The sequence below is a fragment of the Mytilus edulis genome, chromosome 5, assembly GCF_963676685.1.
Source record: "Mytilus edulis chromosome 5, xbMytEdul2.2, whole genome shotgun sequence".
Taxonomy (NCBI): Eukaryota; Metazoa; Mollusca; class Bivalvia; order Mytilida; family Mytilidae; genus Mytilus; species Mytilus edulis.
The window spans coordinates 90,065,971-90,091,881 of record NC_092348.1 but is presented as its reverse complement, the minus strand read 5'-3'; the positions used below and the strand labels follow the sequence as shown (position 1 = coordinate 90,091,881).

The 25,911-nt window shown below is 32.3% G+C and overlaps 1 protein-coding gene across 1 annotated transcript; it reads right to left on the bottom strand.

Annotated features, from left to right (window-relative positions):
- Positions 1-3,235: 3,235 nt before the first annotated feature.
- LOC139524777 (sorbitol dehydrogenase-like) lies at positions 3,236-24,325 on the bottom strand. Its single transcript, XM_071319847.1, has 9 exons — positions 24,213-24,325; positions 20,477-20,510; positions 18,210-18,374; positions 13,974-14,133; positions 9,523-9,641; positions 8,208-8,273; positions 7,564-7,739; positions 6,799-6,920; positions 3,236-3,394 (listed from the first exon to the last, which is right to left on the bottom strand). The coding sequence occupies exons 1-9, from the start codon at positions 24,264-24,266 to the stop codon at positions 3,241-3,243; spliced, it is 1,050 nt and encodes a 349-aa protein (XP_071175948.1). The 5' UTR covers positions 24,267-24,325; the 3' UTR covers positions 3,236-3,240.
- Positions 24,326-25,911: the final 1,586 nt, after the last annotated feature.

Here is a 25,911-nt window from a genome sequence, read left to right as displayed (position 1 = left end):
GAGATTTCTAGTAACAAAAAACATGATAATTGTCTATTAGGAAGACTCGAAGTCAGTCAATCACTAAAGAAAAAAGTTTACGGCTTCATTATGTTTCATTAGTTCGAAAACCACAAAGTGATAATTCTGTAGACGTTCATCAGTCTTATATTCCTGAATATTGATATACTGGGTCAAGTGGACCGGTGGGAACAAGACCAAAGCACTTCAATAAGGACATTCTCATTGAAATACGTCCACAAGTCAAATATGCGAGATAAAAAATAGTTTTTGCTTACCCTTTGCTTCACCTTTATGCACATAAAAAGTTTGTGAACCTTTTGTTTAATAAATCGAACAGAGACCGACAAAACATTGGCTTAAAACGACTTTACAGTCTTAATAGTAGGTTATAAAGGACTCCGAAATGAAAAATGATAAAAAAAAAATATGAAAACTAGCAGACTGGTCTACTTTCAAAGAGGGGCGAAAGATGCCACAAGGACATTCAAACTCATAGATCAAAAATAAACTGACAACGCCATGGCTAAAAAAGAAGAAGACAAACAGAAAAAAAACATAAAAGACACAATAAAGATAACTAAAGACTAAGCAACACGTGCACGAACCACATCAAAATCAGGCAGTGATCTCAGGTGCTCCGGAAGGGTAAGCAGATTCAACAGTATATCAAAAACATTTGACAGACAACACTCACTAACAACCACTGACTTACAAGTTCCATGCGTGTTACAAACGGGTAAATAATATGGTGATGTTGAAAGAAATCCGATGTTTTTCACAATTTTTGCAAAACTCTGATAGGTCATTAATAAAGTTGTAGTTTCGGTTGGCTATTGGTTTGCATTGACATTACTACTTGGTTTTAATATTTCAGATTTCAGGATATCTGACATACATTTAAGCGTTATCAAACAAAACATCTTTTGTCAAGTTCAGTTCTAAATAACCGAGGGGAACAAGCGAAAATAAGTTATAATTACAATAAGATGATTTCGAGGGAATGTGTTTATGCTATTCATGTTTTCAATCGGGAATACAGCTTAGCTAGTGATCTTTAAGTTTCAAACCTATTGCTTAGAAGTATGATTTGTAAGTGCTACTAAACAATGATATAATTGACAGAAAAACTTAACTGCAATATTCATGGAGGCGTGATATATTTAACAATGCACTGTAAGAGTGCAATGCATATACTGTACGAATAAATCGTAATAATATAACTCCGGCTATACGTAAAGTTAAACTTTGCCAGTACATTTGTTTATATGAAAATTGAGGATACCTCTATTTTCGTGGGTATCAATTTCCGTGGATTGAGGGAAACTTATATTTTTGAGGGTATTTGATTTCATTGTTTTACCATTTCAGATGTTTGCCCAAAATTAAAAATAATAAAAAAAATTTTTTTACTTTGGCTTGATCATTCAAATGAAATACGATTTGTACAGTTTCCACAACATATTTCGTAGCAATAATTTTATGACAAAGCATTATTTTATATTTTTGCAGACAATTATATGATATATCAAGTTAAGGTGGTACCCAACACTTTCACTATAATGAATTTGACTCGTTTAATTTTGATAAAACTTTGACAAAGTATTTGCTTTGATCCTTTAATGAAAATATAAAAATTTCAAAAAAAAATGAACCAACCATTTTATCAGGAATATTACACTGGTTATATAGCAGTTTGACAAACACTAATTTTGATCATTGAGAAGCTTAATATTCCCTTAACAACACAACGTAATTAAAACGTTTAGCTGATTTTACAGAGTTATCTCCCTGTAGTGTTAGGTACCACCTTAAGTCAACAATTCTCACAGGACACCAATTGACACTTGTAATCTTCAAAAATAAGTTCACAATGAAATAGACTTCGAGGGAATGTGTTGATGATATTGCAGTCTTCAGTTGGGATTATAACGTAATATCAATCGATTGTCTAGCTCAATTCATATTCTTTGGAGGAGAATTTGCAACTAATATTGTATCTGACAGTAATGAAATTGACAGGATTCCGTATGGCAATTATCAAATGGAGGTGCGAGTAATTTTCAAACTACAGTATAACAGTTTTTACTTTTAAGTGAAGAACATTTCCCAGACGTTGAAGGAAGTAATGAAATTTTTTTTCCCCAGATCATACATTCTAATGTAAATTGATGCAGATGCCATATTACGTATTTAGACCTAAAACAAATTGTGCAATTTTCATATTTTTTGAACGGTGTAAGACAAATATTTCTCTTCATTAGACAAATATATGTTCTCAGCAAATAATTGATCGAACTTTAATATTGACGTCAAATTTCCTTGGTTTCTTCTCAATTTTCGCATCACTGATGAGTCTTTTGTGGACGAAACGAGCGTCTGGCGTAAATATAAACTTTCAATCCTGGTATCTATGATGAGTTTATTTCCTATTGTGACGTCATCAAAAAAAGGAGACCATGCATAATAACGTTACATATAAAGAACACAACTTTCTGCAAATCTTTGAAAAGGAAGGACACACATCTTTAGAGTAAAAGATTCCACCTTTATAAAAGAGAGGCAAAATATATTTGGGAGACATTCAGCCTCCCACTTTAGATATTAAAATTTTCGGTCTCGAGCAGAAAAATATCATAACTTGTTTCAGTGTTGGAATATATATTTATTGGTCCTTGCGCCTTTCCTGTTGTTTTTTTTTTATTATTATTATTTATCTATGCGTCTACTTGTATTAGTTTATGTGCATGTCTAGTCGTTTTTTGTGTTCATTTGTGCCTTTGTTTGTGTTAGTCAGTGCATCTGCCCCGTTGCTTTATATTAAGCTATCTGCTTGTTTTTGGTGGTTCGTCTGTCTGTCTCGTTGCTTTAAATTTATCTATGCTTCTTGTTTATTTGTTCTTGAGACTGTCTCGTTGCTTTTATCTATTTATCTATCTTATATTTTAGTCCTTGTGACAGTCTCGTTTTTTATTTGGGCAGTTAAATATTAGTCTCTTGATATTTATTTCTGACTACCATTTAACGCTGAATTTTCTAATTTTTTTGGGACCTCGTATCTACTGTTAAGACATTTAACTCATCACATAAAAGAGAAAATGACTAGAAATATCGTTAGTAAGATAGATACGAACGTCTGTAAAAGAGAGGATAAAATCCAAGTCACTTTAGACAAACATTCAAATGTGTCTGTACAAAAAGAATAAAGAATAAAGATAAACACAAACGAATTTTTAATATCTAATTACAATTGATAATGACCTTAATAGCTTTCATGGCTTTGTCATCGACGGTTTCAAAAGCCTTAACAGTTTCAGTCATGTCAAAACGATGCGTCACAAAGTCTTTAAGGTCTATTCTACCACTTTCTACCATTTCTAATGCTGTAGGATAGCTAAAAAATAAGTTTCATTAAGAAAAGAGAACAATGTCGATTGGTTTTGTTGTGATTATATATATGCTGCGGCTATCTTTAAGTTTTAAAAATAAAATATAAGTTATTTCATTTATTATTTTAAGTTAAAAGCATCTTTGTATTTCGTGTTTGTTTATTCACAGTTTTGATTTGGAGGAAACACCGAGCTGGTTAGGAAATACAAATACAACACAATCATAAACCAAATTATGTTTTGATACTCTTTACAAAATACATAAAATAACATCATTACAAACTCAATCCCAGTTTCATATTCTTGTACGTGTCTATTATATTATTTTTACAAGTCTAATATTTATTAGAAATTCACCTATGATAATAGGAACGTTAGCAAATATACAGCACATTTTCTGGCGTTGATACATTCATGTGACGAACATGTTCATAGTTTGTTTGTGGTGTGCTGTTGCACCGTCGTAAATACTGATTTTCTGTGGTTTACATGTTGTAACTATTATTTGATGTATTTGTGTATTTTACAGTGTTCTTGCGTTTTTTTTGCACTGTGTTCCTGTCACGTAATGCTGTCATTCTAGTGATATTTGTAACATTGCTATATAAGCAAAAAGTTTAACTGGCCATTAAACCAGTTCAACTCCCCCATTTCTTTTCATATGTTTTGTATCTAGGCAGGAATATGACAGTTGCAATCAAACAGTCCGTTTCTGTGTACGTTGACACTTGTTTTCGTTTTTCTGTTGTTCTGTTGTTTTCCTCTTATAGTTGATGTTTTTTCCTTCGGTTTTAGTTTGTAACATTTTGTTTAATTGATTTATGACCTTTGCACCATAGTAAAATACTTTTGCCTTTGTTTAAGAAACAAAAGAATTATCTAAATGATTTTGGGATAGGTAAACGAAGGTTAAGGTGGCAACAGTAAAACTAGTTATAATACCTTAGATTCGGAAACAAAATGTAGTCTTTTTTTAAAAATAAACTGTGATCATACTTATACGTTGTCAACTTCCTCTGACACGATCAAAATTGCTTTTTTATACAGTTTCCATGTGGAGTTAGGTTAAATTATAAAGCTACTTGGAGTGATTTCCAACCAAAAAAATGCAATAGAGTCCTGGACAGGAGCTTTAATACAGGGTACAAGAAAAACAATACCTAAAACTAGTATACCAATTATCAATGACCCTGTACCTTACTGCTTTTAACAACCAATGTTTATACTTGTAAATAAAGGCAACAGTAGTATACCGCTGTTCAAAACTCATAAATCCATGGACAAAAAACAAAATCGGGGTAAGAAACTAAAACTGAGGGAAACGTATTAAATATTAGAGGAGAACAACGACACAACATTAAAATGTAACACACACATACACAGAAACAGACTAAGCATTAGACAAAATCCTATGAGAATAACAAATATAACATCAAAACCAAATACATGAATTTGGGATAGATAAGTATCGTGACACATCTTATAGTAATGTGAATTAACACTAAAAAATAAGAGAAAACAAACGATACAACAGAAACACAACGTTAAAATGTAACACACACAGAAACGAACTTTAATATAACAATGGCGATATTCCTGACTTGGTACAGGTAACTGTGGCAAGCAAATGTCGATTGACAACTTTAGCCTTTCATTTTGAATATATTAAGTGAGGTTTTACAAAGAATAGTGTACGAACGGCTTATACATGGCTTTCCTTCTGTCGAACATATATTAATAGTCTTTTGAAGTATTTGAAGAGATACCGGATTGTTTCGAAATTGGAAATATAAAAGGAAATAATACACTCTGTGAAATGAAAAATAAAGCCATAAATTTAGATTAACTCTTGCAATTTTGTCATTTATCTGACTGATCAAAACATTTTCTTTGATGACCCTTGTGAAGATATCAGTCATGTCTTATTTCATAACAAGCTTTTGATATTGATAGATTATAGTTACTCGTCTAAACGAGACTGATTTTCTCTTCAGAGCCGGAACTACGAAAGTGAAAAAAAATATAATTGAGACAACCAATGATAATCTGTTTATCGCTATTTTACTTATGACAACAATATTAATTTCATTGACAACAGGCACGCGCGCCCTAAGTTTCTATCGATAATCTTTCATATCACTCTACTGTGCTGAGAAAGGAAATTATCAGTCAGTACTATTAAAGATTTTTTTTGTAAATTAGCAATAACCAAACATCCGTACTTCAAAATGGTTTGATGACATTGGGATCAATTTAAATTTGCAAAACATCTTTTACGGCATTGAAACATATTTTTAAAGTACTTTAAATTGATATTTTTCTTTAGATGTCCCATGAGTTGATTGGTTCGTAGAATATACTTTGAAGAACATGTGTGTACTTTCTGAGCTTAAATCTGCTGCAATGTTTGCCATAAGACTTTACGCATACGCTAACCTATCAATCTCATAGACTAGCAAATTTGAAATTATCGTTTTGTACTGAAGATGTTAAAGGTATGTGTTGGTCTGCTATCCAATACTTTAATGAACAACCAATATGTCAAAAATTAACACGGTTATATATCTGTCTGTATATGAGTTTTCATCTAAATTTAATATTCTTTGTTCAAAAATGCAACGACACCATAATTATAATTCATATAGATTAACATTTTATTCATAGTTAAACAATTGATGGTATGTTTGAGCAATTTTGAGGAAGATGTCAACAGCCTCTATTCCGAACGCTTTTTCGTAGTTCAGCATTTGTTCCTTCAAAAACGATGTTGTGGCTGTCAGTTAAAATTAATATCTATTAATTATTTGGATAGTATAATGCTGTGGATTACTGTTGTACGATCAGTTGAAAATAATACTTGCATAATAGGACGATACCATGTATATATGAATATGAATTCTTCCTTGTAGTGAGCCTTGAAGGCCGTACGGTGACCTATAGTTGTTAATGTCTGTGTCATTTTGGTCTTTTGTGGATAGTTGTCTCATTGGCAATTACCACATCTTCTTTTTTATACTATATATTAGCGTGTTATCTAACAAGGTAATATGACAATCCACAAAATTTGTGGACTTATATCCAGACAAGGACTCATTATTCTGACTCTTGGTAGATAGATGTCTGATTGGAAATCATACTACATCTTTTTATATTCTATCTATTTCTGTGGAAGATTTTCTTTTTAATTTCACTGTTTAAAACATTCAAAGAACTGAAATATTACAAATATGCAAAAAATAATAATGATAACTTGTAAAATACTTCATTTGTATTTCATTGCATTTCATTTCAGATTGAAATAAAACCCAAATACTTTACAATTACAATATAAGAAAACCAGACTTACCAGTTCACATATCTGAATAATCCCAAATACTTTACAGTTACAATATAAGAAAACCAGACTTACCAGTTCACATATCTGAATAATCCTTTTATATCAACTTGCTTTGTTGCTGCTACATTATAAGGAATAGATGTGTTACCCTGACAACGACCAACCATCACCACACTTCCTCCTGGGTATGTTGCCTGGATTCAGATGGAAACATTTATTCAAAATATTTGTATCTAGCTAATTCTGTTTTGCTTACCTTGTAATCATTCTACACTATTTGAAAACAAATTCATAGATTCAAACTATTGTACTAAATGTAATGCTAAAAATAAGTTTAATTCACTTGTTTCTGTGACATTGTGTACATTTTTCAGAACCAACTAAAATATTTCTAGCAGCAAATCATTAGTTTTACTCTATATCTAGTGACAATCTTCTATTTTTTTTTTCAATATCAATGAACATCGTTAAAGCTACGTATTTGTCATTATTTAAAAACATTATACTGATACATCGTTTGTAACGTTCATTTTGATTGGATATCGTAACTAATTTTAATGGCATCAATTCAGAATACGCACAAGCGCAGACGACAAGTGACAGATTTTAAATGTACGATTTAACATTGTTTTCTGTCAGTTTAATTAGATTGGAGATAATAATATTGTATTTCAAGCTCCGATGGCTTCAATTGGTGATTTGATGGTCGCAAATACCCGTTTACTAGCTTTGCTTACACGTCGTAAACTTATTTGCGACCATCAAATCACCAATTGATGACGTCGGAGCAATACAGTTATCTCCAAGTAAATGCCTCAAATGTTTACAAACACTTACATGAATACCCATTGAAAAACTGAAATCTGTTCCACTACATTCTATCGTAGAATCAGGCTGAAAACCGACTTTGTCAATAACAAAATCAGCAAATTCCTTATAATCAGTCGTGTTTACTTTTATCGCATGGTCGGCTCCTTTTAATCGTGCAAAATTTAATCTTTCTTCATCAATATCTGTATGAGAACAAACGTTTATAGAGGTACCCGTAAATGAGCTACCCAACGATACAAATGACCATAAAACATTGTAGAGGACAACATACAGCTTACTTTAATATAAAGGTATGTATTCTGAATCTTAATCGTACAAAAATGAAAATTGCTACTTGTTAGGACTATTGCTATGGCACACATTCAACGGACTATTTCAATACATTAATTTGTAACCGGGACAGTCCTAATAGTAGCAATATATATATATATAAACGGTTCTAGTGGAAAAACTTTAATGTGCAAATGTTTGCGTTAGACTTCATTGAGTAAAAATGAATTGTGTGTTGCCGTACTTTATGTAAAGTTTTTACTTTTGGTTATTTGTTACATGTGTTAAGTAAGTAAGTAAAGTGCACTTTAACAAAGATTTTTAAAATATTTTTAATGTGTTTAAAAGAAAGAAAAGAAGAATATATAGTGTACCCATACCTGTTATAACAACACACGAAGCACCCATTTGTTTAGCAACCAATAGTGTTAGAACGCCGACAGGACCTAAAATTGCATCAGATAAAAAGTAAAATCACAAAAATGTTGATTCAAAAAGGAAAAATACTGGTTCAAAACGGAATGTCCCTAATCAAATGGCAAAATCAAAAGCTCAAAGACTTGAAACGAATGGATAACAACACCAATACTATTACTTTACATGTATAAAGCTTTCTGAAGATATTCCCTCAGTTTATAGTTATAGGAAGATGTGGTATGAGTGCCAATGGAACAACTCTCCATCCAAGTCACAATATATAAAAGTAAACTAGTATAGGTCAAGGTACGGTCTTCAACACGGAGTCTAGGCTTACACCGAACAGCAAGCTATAAAGACCCCCAAAACATTACTAGACTAAGTGTAAAAACCATTTAAACGGGAAAAACGATCTAATCTATAAAAAAAAATAGAAACGAGAAACACTTATGAACCACATCACCAAACAACAACAACTGAACATCGGATTCATATGACTAGTTATACATATTTCAATACAATTTTTCTACTTTCCCCGAATATTGAGTATACCATTTTCAGACGCAATGTAGGAATATATTCCATCATGTTCTACATAAGAAAATGGTTGTGGAAAGGCAGAAACGTGACAGATCTTTTGCATTCGTTAGTTGTGTTTCATCTTTTGATTTTGACATCTGAATTTACATTGAAGTTCGGTACTTATGCTTCTTTACTTTTTTCATAAAAATTCTGATTAGTTGATCCGGATTATTTCCAATGATGTTCAGACTATATAGTATCAGGGATACCCATGGGCGGAAATTTTAACAACCCATTTGGGCACGATAATAATATTATAGTTTTAAATGTTAACTCAATTGTATTGTAAGATATTTGATCTCAAATGTGTAGCATTTATAATTAGGTCAATAATCAACTAAAGGAAAAAATTGTATAAAGAAAGAAAATCATGTATGTGTGAATATAAATATATTCATAGATACAATGATTACAATTTTGTACGCAAAAATGCACATTTTGTCTACAAAAGACTCATGAGTGACGCTCGAAATAAAAGAGTTCAAAGGGTCTAATGAAATAAAGTGTTTGAAAACAAGTTTGAAAGTTTTGTTAAATACCGCATCTTGGACAATCTTAAAGATTTGGAGTTTGGTCATATAAAAGATAACAAAACCAAATACTTTCACCACATACACATATAAGTACCGATGTGCACAGCATAACATTCCCTCGATTTCGAGATTTTGTCAAATAAAAGATAATTAAACCAAATACCTGCACCACATATAAGTACTGCTGAGCCAAGCGTAACATCTCCTCTCTGGCAAGCATATACAGCTACTGATAATGGTTCAAGCAAAGCTCCTTCTTCTAGAGATACATTGTCAGGAAGCCTAAGAAATTACATGCGTAATCATATAAACATTATGTTACTTATATACATATATCGACTTTAGTAGTGTATATTTAATAACTAACATTAAACACATTCGGAAAAGAAACATGAAACAAGCTACAAAAGATACGTAAAAAACAAAATAAAACAACTCATCAAAGCAATTCAAAAACTTAACAGTATATCAGCTAACATAAACCTTCCATCTTGCTTTTGGAGGGAAGGGTGAAACATTCTTAATGGTACAACTACATTACACATTAAACAAAATATAAATATAACTATAGAAACATATCAAAGAACGGAAACGTAGATATACTACATTTTAGCTTGTAACCTAATATACTGGCACTTCACTTATACATGCAGCGACACTTACATAATCATTCCTTTAAACATGTGTTATCAAATGTGTTCAAGACTTATGTTCAGTTTAGAGAACGAACAGAACAGCTAGCTAAAATCGTCATCTTAGTTGAGCGAGTTACAACCTTATTTTTTTTTATACCGTTAATACTCGAGTAAAAGTCACTTCTACAATAAGTTGGAACCCCATTACCTAAGCGTCGTTTTTGGCACAACTTTTTAAAATTTCAAATCGTCAATGCTCTTTTGCTATGTACTTGAACTATTAACACCACTGGGTCGATGTCACTGCTGGTGGAGGTTTCGTCTCTGAGAGTAGCACCAGCCTAGTAGTCAGCACTTCGGTGTTGACATGAATATAAACTATATGGTCATTTTTATAAATTTCCTGTTTAGGAAACTGTGAATTTTTCGAAAAACTTAGGATTTTCCTATCCCATTCATTGATTACCTTAAGCCCCAGTCCTACTAGACCACGATCGCACCACGCTCACCGCGATCTAAAATAAATTTAGATCGTAGTGAGGTCGCGGTATGAGCGGCATAAAAATGTTAATTTTCGTTGCTTTCACGATGCTAACTACTACGTCCTAATTACGCTTCTACAACGATAACGCTACGACTAAACCACGTTCTCACCGCGCTTATTCTGCGACCTCACTACGCTTATAAGGATCTTTCTACGCTCTTCACGTTCTCAATACGACCATACCACGAGTTATCCGATTGCAACACGATCTTACTGCGATTATAGCACGTTCTAACCACGATTATACTACGTTCATACCGCGATCTTACTACGTTCTCAGCAATACCGTCAATGTCGTGTTTCATATCAATATAGTTTCATTCCTTCTATTTCTGATTAAAACGGAGATTTCTCGGAAACAATACAGTCATGCCACCAAAATCTACTAGAACACGTGGGCGTGGTGGTAGGGGTTGATGTAGAGGCAGAGGGAGCAAAGTATGAACGCCATACTAAACTCCAAATAGTACATAAGAAACTAAAATTAAAAATAGTACAAGACTAACAAAGGCTCCTGACTTGGGACAGGCGCAAAAATAGTGGGGTTAAACATGTTTGTGAGATCTCAACACTCCCCCTATACCTCTAGCCAATGAAGAAAAGTAAACGCGTAACAATACGCACATTAAAATTCAGTTCAAGAGAAGTCCGAGTCTGATGTCAGAAGTCAGAAGATGTGACTAAAGAAAATAAACAAAATGACAATAATACATAAATAACAACAAACTACTAGCAGTTAACTGACATGCCAGCTCCAGACTTCATGAACACTGATACTATACACATAAGTAGTATAATACTTGTCACCAAGAGATGTCGGAACGACCAATCAAACCTAAATTACAACCTATTGCTGGTCCATAAAGCTCAAATGACGATATTTTAGTGAACGATAGCAGAGATGACACAGATTTGTCAATATATATATAGGAAGATGTGGTATGAGTGCCAATGAGACAACTCTCATTCAACGTAAAAATCTATAAAAGTAAACTATTATAGACCAAGGTACGGCCTTCAATACGGAGCCTTGGCTCACACCAAACAGCACGCTTTACAGGGCCCAAAAAAATACTAATGTTAAACCATTTAAACGGGAAAAAACCAACGGTCTAATCTATATAAAAACGAGAAGCATGGTTGAGCCGTTAGAGCAATCGGAAAAATACATTCAGACAAACAAAATCTAGGGAGCTTTTTTTATATATTTAATGTGAAAATGACAATAAAAATGATGGTCGTAGTGTGAACGTAGTAAGGTCGTGAGAAGAGCGTGATGAGGACGGCAAGGGCGTGCTAGAATCGTACTATGGTCGTGAACAGCGTGGTAAAATCGTAGTGGAAGCGTAGTTGGGTCGCGGTGAGAACGTGATAGTCGTAGTAAGGTCGTGATAACGTCGCTGTGAGATCGTAGCGCAATTTCTCCGAATAGAATCACGCTTTCGCTACGCTCTCGCTACGATTGTACAACGACCTTTGCGATCTTACTACGATCTTAGTGCGCTCTCACTACGCTTCCACTACGACCTAATTTTGCCACGACCGCACCACGATTGTTTTGAACATGTTCAAAGTTGGCCACGCTCTTCACGGTCTTGAAGACCTCACCACGACCGTGGTACGACCTTACTGCGACCTACACGACCGTACCACGATCATCAAAATTTGCATTTTTTTTCACCGATCGTAGTGCGATCGTGGCCTAGTGAGACTGGGGTATTAGCCGTATTTGGCACATTTTTTTGCAATTTTGGATATACATTCTCTTCAACTTCGTACTTGTTTGGCTTTATAACTATTTTGATCTGAGCGTCACTGATGAGTCTTATGTAGACCAAACGCGCGTCTGGCGTACAAAATTATAACTTTGCTACCTTTGATAACTATTTATTTTATAACTATAAATCTAAGAATTCAGTCTGGATTCTCATATAAGTCGGTAGAAATATGGCATTTTGTTTTGTGGCAGAAATTTACTGACTCATTTGTTTATTAAAAATTAATTCGTTTTCTTTTTTTGGTCACTATTATTTTAGCCATGTGATGTTTGCGCAATACATCAATGATTTTGTAGGGTATTACTAAACACCTATTGTAAGAGAAAAATACGTTTTTTCCGACTTTCTAAACTTTTAAATGCTTTTACTACTTTTTCTTTCATTTTAATTTTATTTTTCCAATGCTTTAACTTCCCTTTCTTTCAATTAGTTTTATTTTTTAGAATTTCAATGGTAGTAAAATACTTAAAATTATTACTTTATGCATGTTTTAAAACAAAAAAGTATTATTTTTTACATATAAATAATAATTTTGATTTTATTTAATTTCCACAGGTATATTTACCTTTAACCAAAGTAGAGACTAATGACTAAAACAACATATTTTGCAATAACAACATGTATTGTTCTTTCTCTGATCCCCCATGTAGGAATAGGCAGAATAGTAAAATACAACATGTAGGAATAGCCAGAAGAAACTTAACAAATGTACTATTATTATGTTTGTACAATGAAAATAATATATCAACATCAATTTTTGGTACAATATAAATTGATTGTTTATGTTTATTGTTAATTTAGAAAAAAGAATAACAGCAAATTTTACCTGTTTGTTTTTACTTTACAACTCTCAAGTCAACATCAACGTAAAATGAAAAATAAAAGAGGCTTGGTGCAAAAGTTGGCTGAATTAAAAAAAAAAAAAAAAGGAGTAATCCCAAGATACGTCTTTGATGGAAGATATTTTCCGGGAAAATAACACTCACGTCTTAATAATGATAATAATAATAATAATATCTATATGATAATGATGTGTTATTTAACACTGACTGTACGAACAAAGGTAATCAAGGTTAAAGCCGTGATGCACGACCTAATTATAATAAAAGTGCAAGTTAAGTTGTAACACAGTATTGACTAGTTTAAAGTTATATAAGAAGGACATCTAATAATGATTCTCTTATTAAAAAGTAGATAGAAAAATAATAAACGAGTTAAGGAGAAAGTACGGCAAAGCAAGTTTAATTAAAAAAAAGTCTTATAGATCCTCCACATATTCATAAGACATATTCTGACATGTGTCACTATTTTTAGTTTTGAATTGTGTTTTAGATATATTATATGATATTCACGATTCTTGAATTTAGTACAAAACTGCAAACACAACCAAATAGGACTCTTTTTGAGATGAGAATTTTTTCAGATATAGGTTACGGCTGTACACAAAGACATAATTTGCTATGTATCTTGTAGTATGTACAAGATGTTCTTTACAAATAAGTTAATGAATGGAAACAATTGTTTTCTTTAAGGCCTTGGTTCCTTTATAATTTGTACAAAATGGTAACTTGTACTAAAATAATTGTATTGAATAAACTCATATAATATTATCATATTATTAAGACGATATTAATCATCTTATTTAAAACATACATACTTAAAACAAAAGTCAGCTGCGTGCTTATAGAACCGGCATATACTTCCATCATCCGGTGGAGTAGCACAAAAGAAAATGTCTTTACACAAATTATACTTTCCAGATTTACACAACCTGCAGGTACGACAAGGAACTCCGGGCTCAATAGCAGCTCTGTCTCCTGCAAAGAAAATATCTCTACACAAATTATATTTTCCAGATTTACACAACCTGCAGGTACGACAGGGAACTCCGGGCTCAATAGCATCTCTGTCGCCAGTAAAATAAAATCCCATACATGTATAAATTTCGGTCGACGTACCCAGTCTTACTCTTTTTTGAGTTCATGTGATTTCCTCAGTTTTTGTCTGTTACTTTCATCTTCTTTTTTTCTAATCAATTTGAACATCGGTGAGCCTGTGTCGCTAACCTTGGTCTATGTGAATATTAAACAAAGGACGCAGATGGGTTCATGACAAAACTATGTTTTGGTGATGGTGATGTGTTTATACATCTTACTTTACTGAACATTCTTGCTGCTTACAATTATCTGTATTTATATTAAACTTGAACTTGGAAAATGTAAGTAAAAATTTACAAATCTTATGAAAATTGTTAAAAATTGACTACAAAGGACAATAACTCCTTAGGGGGTTAATTGACCATTTTGGTCATGTTGACTTATTTGTAAATTTTACTTTGTTGAACATTATTGCTGTTTACAGTTTATCTTTATCTATAATAATATTCAAGATAATAACCAAAAACATGATAATTGTGGCCAAGTTTGGTTAAATTTGGCCAAGTAGTTTCAGAGGAGAAGATTTTTGTAAAAGTTAACGACGACGGACGATGGACGCAAATTGATGAGAAAAGCTCACTTGGCCCTGTGGGCCAGGTGATCTAAAAAGCCCCTAATCAAATGACAAAATCAAAAGCTCAAATACATGATGCGAACGGATAACAACTGTATTATTGTTGACTTGTTGACTTTGTTCAAGCTTTTTTCTTATGTAGAAAATGATGGATTGGACCGGGTTTTATAGCTAGATTTACCTCTCAATTGTACGACAGTCTCATCAAATTTCAGTAATCCAATTTCATGAAAAGCTATGGAGACGATATAATGGAATCACGTAAAACTAGATTTCGGAAAGGAATAAATAACTTTTTATGGGATGATTATGAATTTAACAATCCCATATGTCGAAAGTAAACAAACAACGATATGCCTTAAAAAGAGACAAGACCAATAGACAAAAAAAAATACACAAAACACAACATAGAAATCTAAAGACTGCGTAATGTTTCTTGAATAATACTTATTTATTTCCATTGCGTTTTGGTGATATAAACATGTGTTCACCAAACAAATGTTACATTACCCTGAAAAGATGACTTCGCATGGACGAGTAATTTTGTATAGTGACACAACCAATTCCTTGTTTATTTTGCATAACTAAAGATTCCTGTTCAAGTGTGATGATTGTAGAAACTGTTTGTTGTCAAAATTCGTGTGTATGTGTATAGTATTTGAAAGTCGATGAGATACCCCAAAACGGCAGTTATCTGTCAGAAAAGTAATCTTTACTGTGAATACTCATTTACATTTAAATTGTGTGAGGTTGAAACGAGAAAGTTGACGGTTCTAGGATAGCTCATCAATTTCAGTAAATATTTTATCATTGTGGAACTGATTTGCAAGCTTGCTGTGAATTATTCATCACGGTTTGTAGAACTATAGTGACAGGTTTATATTTTACGTTTCGGCAAAGCCACTATCGAGACGGTATCAATTGGCTATACTGTCTATATCAGGCAGTACATTTATAAGATTATTTTCAGATCTTTCATTAATGTCTTTATTTACAGTCAACTCGCACCGGTAATACTTAATAAAAATGGTATTATCTAGACGTAAGTTGATCCGGGAGATTTACTTTATAAGAGACAAAGTTAATGAATTCCCTTTGGCTTTGTTCTTTTATGGTGCTTTGCTGGTTTAAGGCCATCACAGGGTATAAATGATTATCACTACTTTCGAATCTTATAAGATCGTTCAGTAAAAAAAGGAATTAGCCGTAGGGAATTTGATAATCACGTTTTGTAATTAATATGATATTGAATCTCGTCATACGGGTATTAATTTACCGATTCGAACGGAAATGTGAAAGGGCAGATATTCCAGGAAGTAAATCGATCTCTTTTTGCCATGTTGTTTTGTTTCATATTAATTATCACTTTATATCAACAACTATAATCGTTAATGAAATTCCAACGTGGTATATACTGTTTGCCTTACAAACACATGACGTAAGATTGGAGTAAATAATGAAAAACTTCTTCATTCTTTCTAATATTAAAACCTTTTATGGCATCTACTTACTTAGATAAGAAAATTAAGAATGCCTCACAGAAAGAATGTGAAAAATTAAAAGACATTTTTACTGAATGTATACTCAAAGACAGTAAAAATAGACCGAAAAGAATAAAAACAATTCAAGATCACTAGTTAGCATATGGATCTTGTTTTTATTTCCTGGTCGCCCAGGTTGTTTTATCACACCTGGTCGCCAAGATTTTGGATCCCACCTGGTCGCCTAGTTGTTGGATCACACAGAAATGGCAATCTTAGGTACAAAATATTTCCTGGTTTTTGTCTAAACGCATGTTCTTATTTTGGTAAGTGCACAAGATAACTCCCGGGACTATCAAATTGTAATCAGTTAAAATATTTCAAATTTAGGTTTGAAATTGCACAATATCCTGCTTGTCTCATATTACGTATTACGTCTTTAAACATGATCCGTTGGATGTGTTCTAATTGATACAAAACGACACAGAAATAAACAGCTAGGTCACTGATTAGCCTTCAACATTTAAAATTAAAAAAAATATCATTCCGTTACATCATGTCAAAAATCAAATGCATGCAGTTCAATGGTTGTCATTGGTTGCTGGTTTCTGTCAATTGATTTGTCGTAAATGAGGCTGTTGACATGTTGTCAAACAGAGAGAGTTTTATGACTGATCATACGGTATATGTGTTTGCTTTTATTTGAAGGTCAGACGGTGACTAATAGTTGCTTACATTCACATCATGTAGACTCAGTGTATAATTGTCTGAGTTGCAATCATGCCACATTCCCGTTTGTATATACAGGTAGTTAAATTCCTATAGCATAGTCAAAATATTTATATAAACATGCATATTGGTCTGTTTAACGATTTACGTCAACCAAAGAAACAAACTGATTACAAATGTACGTAGGACTTCATATTCAGGTATGTAAAAATACGAGCAAACAAATTAGTGTACATAACTCAAATACAGTTTTAACTATTGCTTGAAATGCAGACACTGTTTGTAAAAACGTTGCTAATTAAAAGTGTTTAGTAGTATCCGTTTGTTTTAATTTAACTATGAATTCGATAAATTTGTTATTCCTTTCTAATAAAATTTTTGATAGTTTTTGTTTTAGTTTTTACATAATCCATACAAATACGATCTTCGACTTTTCATCTTAATTGGACATTTGACAGTATTATGATTTGAAAACCTGGTGATATGACCAGTAGGTTTGATTGCAGATACCATTCTACATACTAAAAAACAACAGCCGAAGTTTAATTTCATTCAGATCCGTTATGTATGTTGCATTGTTGTTTGTTTTTGTTGTAATTCAGTGTTCTGTGGTTTCATCGTATTTTACATTTTAGTTGATGTGTTTCCCTCGGTTTTATTTTGTAACCCGGATTTGTTTTCTCTTGATCGATTTATGACTTTTCAACAGCGTTATACTACTGTTGCCCCCTTTTTTATATATTACCTTCTTTCTTAATCAAATCAATTTTTTGTTAGCTATTATTCGTGTGTTTCTCTGTCCTTTATGTTCTCCAATTTATTTGTATTTTAGTCCTGTCATGTAATGTTGTCAGTTTAATGTTATATTTAACATTGCCATAAAAGCGGGAGGTTTGGCATGCCACAAAACCAGGTTCGACCCACCATATTTTCTAAAAATATCCTGTACCAATTCAGGAAAATTGCCATTGTTATATTATAGTTCGTTTCTGTGTGTGTTACATTTTAATGTTGTGTTTTTGTTCTGTCGTTGTTCTCCTCTTATTTTTGACGCGTTTCCCTCAGTTTTAGTTTGGTACCCGGATATGTTTTTTTCTCAATCTATTTATGAGTTTCGAACAGTGGTATACTACTATTGCCTTTATTTAAAAAGCTTGTGTTTCAATACTTACCCACTTTTAAATGTTTAACACCAGGTCCAATCTGTACTACTGTGCCACTGGCTTCATGTCCCATAACCATAGGTTTTTCTAAAATGAATATACCACACTTGCCATATTTCCAATATTTAATGTCAGACCCACATATTCCAACAGAGCCTATCTGTAGTAACACATCTGAAAATAATTCATTCATTAAAAGGGGGAAAGAAAAAGAAAAGATATTATCTAAAATCGAAATATTGCAAAGTACTTGTTGGTACCTTTTTTAAATCAAAAGACTGGTAGATAAATCTAGGGACGTGTGGAAATGTAATAGATCAATGCATTTGTGTGTCAATAAAACGATTGTGGGTTAATATAGGGACGTGTGAGTAAATCAAAGCACTCAAATGACATGTAAATAAACTCATCATAGATTCCAGGACTAAATTTTGTATATACGCCAGACGCGCGTTTCGTCTATAAAAGACTCATCAGTGACACACAAAACCAAAAAAGTTAAAAAGGCCAAATAAAGTACGAAGTTGAAGAGCATTGAGGACCAAAATTCCTAAAGGTTTTGCCAAATACAGCTAAGGTAATCTATGCCTGAGGTAGAAAAGCCTTAGTATTTCAAAAAATTCAATATTTTGTAAACAGTAAATTTATAAATATAACCATATCAATGACAATTCATGTCAGCACAAAAATTAATTTAACCTGAAGATAGTTGAATGTGCTTGTGGATTAATCAAAGCCTTCACGCAAAAGTAATATTTGCTTGATTATTCTAATTGCAAAAAACAAAAAAACGAAGAGTAAACATTAAAAAAAATTTCCTTTCAAGACCAAAGTCGATCCTAACTTTTATATAAAAATAAGGAGATTCAATACGTTTGCAAATGAGATAAGAAAAAAGTAAAATTACAAAACCAAATCGGAAAGTCCCTAATCAAATGGCAAAAAAGCTAAAACACATCAAACAAATGGATAACAAATGTCATATTCCTGACTTGGTACAAGCATTTTCTTATGTAGAAAATGATGGATTAAACCTGATTTTATAACTAGATAAACCTCTCACTTGTGTGACAGTTATACTGTGTGTGACAGTTGTATCAAATTCCATTATATTGACCACAATACGTGAACAAAACAAACAGACATAATAAGTAAAAATGTCAAAAATATTGGTACATCAGTCACCATTGTGTAATAATCTTAATCACTATAACAACAAACAAATATGTAAAAGAAGCACAATAAGGCATATAGACTAGGAATCGAGGATGCAAACGAGTTCAGAACATTTCTGAGCCATCGATTTTTTGACAAACCCAAACTATACAGTAGTACTGACTAAAGAGTTTAAGCTAAATTGTCCCTCGATAATGTTGACATAATGTTTGGAAACAAATTGAATGCTAGCATAGGTATGGATTTTTCTCGAATTGTTCATTGAAGATATTTATCGACGGAAAATAGATAGTCGTTGGGTTACAAACTATGTATTTAAAGATGACAGTTTCCTGACCAAATACAGTGCTTTCTGTCAAATATTTTGTTGTGTAGCCATGTACAAGTTTCTCTCCTATTAAGAAATAAAACTATAGCTAAATCATTCACCATTTAGAGACAAGGTTCATATAAATAAAGGCAACAGTAGTATACCGCAATTCGAAATTCATAAATCGATTGAGAAAAAAACCAAATCCGGAGTACAAACTAAATATAACACATGGCAAAATATAAATCTTGCTATACTGAACAGTGAAATCATGCCGATTGTTTTAACAAGCCGATCTAGTGTTCAAGAAAACCTAAAGACACGAACATTTATGGTGAGTTCATTTAGATCTTGAATATGTGAATTTGGTTACGGATTTTCACTATTGTGTTTCAAAATAACAAGTTTGAATGAAGACTGTTATTGAATAATAGTATATTAAAAGTAGAACATAAAAAGCAGAAAAAATGCAGTGCTCGTGTCCTTTTTTTTTTTTCTTTTTTTTTTTTTTAGATATAAGCCATTGAATATTAGGCAGGAAATAGGATAACTATATGTAATATAATAATAAATATAAAAGAAGAGGCTAAAGGACAAAATGTTCAATGGCAATGTATTCCGAATATTTTACAAAAAGTCGAACAGAGAGGAGCGAGTATATCTAAATATGCGTAAAATTAAATTATAGTTTTTCAAGAATGATTCTTGAAATTACCTACTTCTTATTCGTCAGCTTGTTTATATGAATTCGCTTTTGATAACATGGATAAAAACATACAAACATACAAACCATTAAATCCAGGTTTGGGAATCTCTCTGTCTTCCTAAAATGAATCACATAATTATTGATTAGTGTTATGTTTAGGTAGACCATCAATCAAAACTGTACGACTTAATGTTGATTAAGGCATAGTGTAATGTAGGGTTGGGAAGTGAACAATACTTTTTTTACCTTTAAAGGAGGGACGAAAGATACCAGAGGGACAGTTAAACTCATCAATCGAAAATAAACTGACAACGCCATGGCTAAAAATGAAAAAGACAAACAGACAAACAATAGTACACATGACATAACATAGAAAACTAAAGAATAAGCAACACGAACCCCACCAAAAAACTAGGGGTGATCGCAGGTGCTCCGGAAGGGTAAGCAGATCCTGCTCCGCATGTCGCACCCGTCGTGTTTCATATATATTAACAAATCCGGTAAATAGTCTAATTCGGTAGGTCACATTCATGAAAGGGAAGGGGGTTGTAGTTACGACGTAAGGAACATATCCGATATCAGTTTTGAAACGGTTATTCTATAACGGTCAACCAACTCGTGATGGCGTCCGTAAAATTTACAAAGGGATGATTTCAACTTCACTATTTGGAACTCTTGGTTTTTTAGCTTCCTTGTGAGCAGCGACCATCTATCAAGAAAATCATGATAGGAAATGCAAGCACGGGAATATCGTATCAATTGGGAGATATGTACCCTGTATGCAGGTTCTGCTGGAATGTTGCTACTTAGAAATGAAAAGTCTACAATTGGAAAACTGAAATCATCTCTTTTGTCGTAAAGTTTTGTTTTCGACCGACCCTCATTGTCAATTTCTAGATGTATTCTTTATCTCTAGTTCGTTGGGATAGATGCGTTCCACATAGTCACCAAATATTGAATTATTTAGTGAAGGAACATCATCTATATAGCGGAAAGTAGAGTTAAAGGATATCGCTAACTTCTTATCTTTCTTCTTAAGAAGTTCTTGTATGAAGTCAGCCTCATAATAATAAAGAAACCAGTCAGAAAAAAAGGGGCACAATATTTCCCATTGGAATGCCGACAGTCTGTTGAAAAACACGTCCTCCGAACGTAACAAATATGTTGTCAATCAAGAAATCAAGCATCTTGAAAATGTCAGTTTCAGAGAATTTTTTGTCTGAATCAGAGTGATCCTTTACAAATAGGATTTATCCTTCCCTAAGACAAGATACTTGTATCTACGTTGCCCATTCTTTTTTATGAAACAAAGCAATACCAACTCTTTCAATTTGTATTTTAGTTTGGAATGTGGAATACTTGTGTAAAGTGTGTGTAAAAAAATGTCAAATGTTTTAATACTATAACAAGATGAAAGAAAGTTAGATAATATGTACTGTAAAAGATCTTTGGAATTTTTAAGTATCCATATCTGATTCACGCCACCTCTAGAATAGGCAGTTTCATAATTACTTTGAAACCCGTCTTTGATTGCTGATAAAATAAAGTTGTTAGACCTAGAGAAAAGATAATTTCTGGCCTCTGACAATGTAAAAACACTTGTCATGAATAGAACTTTCACTCATAATATTCCTTCTTATAGAGGTACATGTATAAATAATCAATTGAAAATGACGGTTAGAATACATTCTTTATTTTAAGAATTGTAATAAAATTCGTGAAGGATCGGATCCACAAACAAACACTGTTTGGGCCATTTACAATTTATTTAACGGGAAAGCAGAGGGACAATTTAGCAATTATCAGTAAATTAAAATAAAACTATATGTTATTTTGAAATACAAACAAGTTTGACCCGTCAAATGCTGCATGTGTCTGTCTTAACTCAGGATGAGCCTATAATTCAGAAGTTGTCATTTGTTGCTTTGTAACAAACTTGATTTTCATTCATAATTTTGTTCAGTAATTAGGCCGTTAGTTTTTCTAGCTTGTTTTCCATATGCCATTTCGGTGTTTATAGGTGACTATGCGGTATGGATTTTGCTCATTATTAAAGCCAGTACGATGTAGTATAGTTGTTAATTTCTGTGTCATTTGGTCTCTTATGGAGATAATTATACCACATCTTCTAATTTTTCTATGGAGGGAAGTTCAAAGTCGTTATACATAACATTCAATGTTTTTTTTTATAAATGTATCATCACTTGTATCCAACATGTCTAATTTTCAAGTATTTTCATATTTTAATATAAACCATCGTTAATACTTATTTCATACTAATCATGTTTCGCATATCATATATAAGCAGAGGAAGGCACTAATAAAGAAATTCATACAGCCGTAAATATGATAAAAAGTAAAAAGACTAAACTCCGAGGAAAATTCTGAACGGAAAGCTCCTTATCAAATGGCAAAATGTAATGATGAAACACGTCAAACAAATGGACAAGAACTGTCATATTCCTGACTTGGAACATGCATTTTCAAATGTAGAAAATGGTGGATTAAAATTTGTTTTATATTGCTAAACCTCTCACTTGTATGATAGTCGCATCAAATTCCATTATATTTACAACGCTACGTGTACAAAACAACATAAATAAACAATATATAAAATAGTCAAAATATTGGTACAGCAAACGTCAATGTGTCACAATCTCAAAACAAACAAATATTTAACAAAAAGCATCTATCAAATTTAAAAACCACATTCATTGCTTTGCGTGTTGGACGTCAGAAAATGTAAAAGTAGCACATAATTTTCTATTTTAACATGTAAAGTCTTACACATGAATTACATACTACACTCAGCAATTTGCACATTTCATTAAAGATTTTGTCCAATTATTATCTGCTACGTCAAAATCTAGGATGGAGGAAGACACCACAACCACCTCAACCAATTTTAATTAATCAGCATGACACTATGTGCTATTTTCGCATTCGTATTCGATTGTTATTTGACGTTACTAATGCGACATGACGACAATAATACAGTTTCCTGAATGTTTACTTCATACTCTAACTTTATAAAGCCTTTCAAACAAAATGAATTTTTAAGACAATGTATTAATAGTTATTCTACGTGTGAGTTTTGTCAGTATGACGTTGGTTAATTGAACAAGGGATCTACTTATCATATGTTCGTGTGTTCTTGTCTATATATTTAAGGTCTTTCCACTAAGTTAGGAAAGACCTTTTTGTTTTTCTAATGTTGATAATAATTTTCTATTTTAAAAATATTGTTAAATCATCTTCCCGATTTCTGTCAACCGTTGGGTTTGTTATTTTTAGATAATTTGGTTTAATCAATCTTTTATTAGAATCATTTAATTATAGCGTTATTTCGAAGACTGTTAATAAAATAATAAAGACCTTTGTGAGGTAGAACGGGATTATCAAACTTTCAAACCTGTTACAACATTCTATAATATCAATCTTATAAAGACTGTTACCTAGGTCATTACTGTCGATATATAAATGAAATTATATAATACGTCAAAGGTCAGTTGTAACGTATTTTAAGATAAATATGTTTACATATTCGGACAACAATCGACATATGATTTACGCCAACAGTGAACAAACATCATAAAATGTCAACCCAAACATAGTGTGAAAGTTGTTAAAGTTCAATTTATCCTTCATAAACATCATAGGGTAATCCAAGGATATTGTTTGTAAGTTTATGAACAAACAGTTAATTTTCCTTCACCACGTGCTAAATGTATTACAGATATTGTACACTTATCTGAAAAATGTAATTGCTTTGATTGAATAGGGTATGAAGTATGAATAAATAAAAATATGTACAACATACCAAACGTATATCTAAAGGTCCATGTAATACAGCAGCTAAATTCTTGACAGCCATTGTTCTCTGCTTATCTTTGTCCTAAATATTGACAGTACATTGAGTTACATGTACATATGTTTGATAAATCTTCGTATTTGACAATAGTGTTTAAAATAGGTAACTACACTTGTAGTTTATAATAATAATCTTTTCGAAATCATTACATGCATAATATTGCTATGATTTCAAAGGGTTAAGTGTTGGACCTACACATTCATTAACAGAGCAGACAAGTTGCGTGTACCTACATGTACAATAGTCTTCAGAAATATATACTTTGAGACCATCAGTTGAGAAACCAAATGCATAAACCGTCTAGAAATAACAACACAGCAGAGATATCAAGGACTAAATTAACTCATCATAGATACTATTAATGTTTAACTTTGACAAAATGAGTTTCACCTTAGAGGACTTACAGCCAAACAGCAGTGATTAGAAGTAATATATTGTTTTGATGAGCAAACATCAATTGCATTATTTATTTTTGTTTTACAAAAAACTGTCGTAAATCGTGTCAGTAATGTAGCAATTAATTCATTTGTCAATGTTTGCTTCTAGATTTAGCGTATTCTTTTCTTTCCTATTAACAATACATTATAAGTCACAGTCATTGAAATATTGCGCAGTACAACAGATCACACCAACCACGCATACCTGTCTCTTCCCTATATTCACTATCGTACGTATATGGTACAAAGTAACTCCTACATGTAGTTTTAGCTTATGGCTAGTTAATAAATCAGGAATAACAGATGTGCTACATAAGTTTTCATTTGAAACATGTATAATATATCCTAGTAAAACTTAAGGCTATGTTTTAGTGCAAAGGAACTAAATAAAGTGTTATATCCCCGGTGTCGATAGGAATCATGATGCTCCGTATTAGTTGTCTGTGTAGTGTTTGTGGACTGTTGTTCGACTATTATTAATTTATCTTTGGAGGGGAAGGGGTGGGGGTCCCCCTGGTATTATGTTTCTCTCTAACATGACTTTTGATTGTTCCTTTTGTGGCTTTACAAAGATATTACAACTAAAAAATATGCAGGACAAATATTTTCATTCTAGCCCTCCCATGAAAAATGGTAGCTTGCTTAATAAGGAAATGTGGTACAATCTAATTAAAATTAAATCTCCATTATTGATCCTCTTTCAAACCCAAAATAAATCACATATAAAGAGTGTACTACTTTTTTATATTAATGTTTTATAAGCAAGGTCATAAAAGCCTTTAAAACAGACCAAAAATTAGATTGTTGACATATAAGGCCGTATTAGTAAATTGGTCAAATAACATATGCTTCGTTGATGCTTTCCTTATCTTGGTATGAAAATAAAAAGCGTTTCTAAGAGGAATATAGTTATCAAAGGTACCAGGATTATATAATTTAGTACGCCAGACGCGCGTTTCGTCTACATAAGACTCATCAGTGACGCTCGTATCAAAATATTTATAAAGCCAAACAAGTACAAAGTTGAAGAGCATTGAGGATTCAAAATTCCAAAAAGTTGTGCCAAATACGGCTAAGGTAATCTTTGCCTGGGGTAAGAAAATCCTTAGTTTTTCGAAAATTCAAAGTTTTGTAAACAGGAAATTTATAAAAATGACCACATATTATTCTAAAATCCCCATTGTAAGCCCCTGAAAACGATTTAACACTTA

What these genes read in the sequence shown, in the direction of transcription:
- LOC139524777 (XM_071319847.1), bottom strand. Translation starts at nt 24,266, where the DNA reads ATGGCTGTCAAGAATTTAGCTGCTGTATTACATGGACCTTTAGATATA. An exon ending in GCAGCTGACTTTTGTTTTAA is followed by an intron (nt 9,642 to 13,973) that starts GTATGTATGTTT and finishes GTAATTTCTTAG; the next exon opens with GCTTCCTGACAATGTATCTC. An exon ending in TTCGTGTGTTGTTATAACAG is followed by an intron (nt 7,740 to 8,207) that starts GTATGGGTACAC and finishes GTTCTCATACAG; the next exon opens with ATATTGATGAAGAAAGATTA.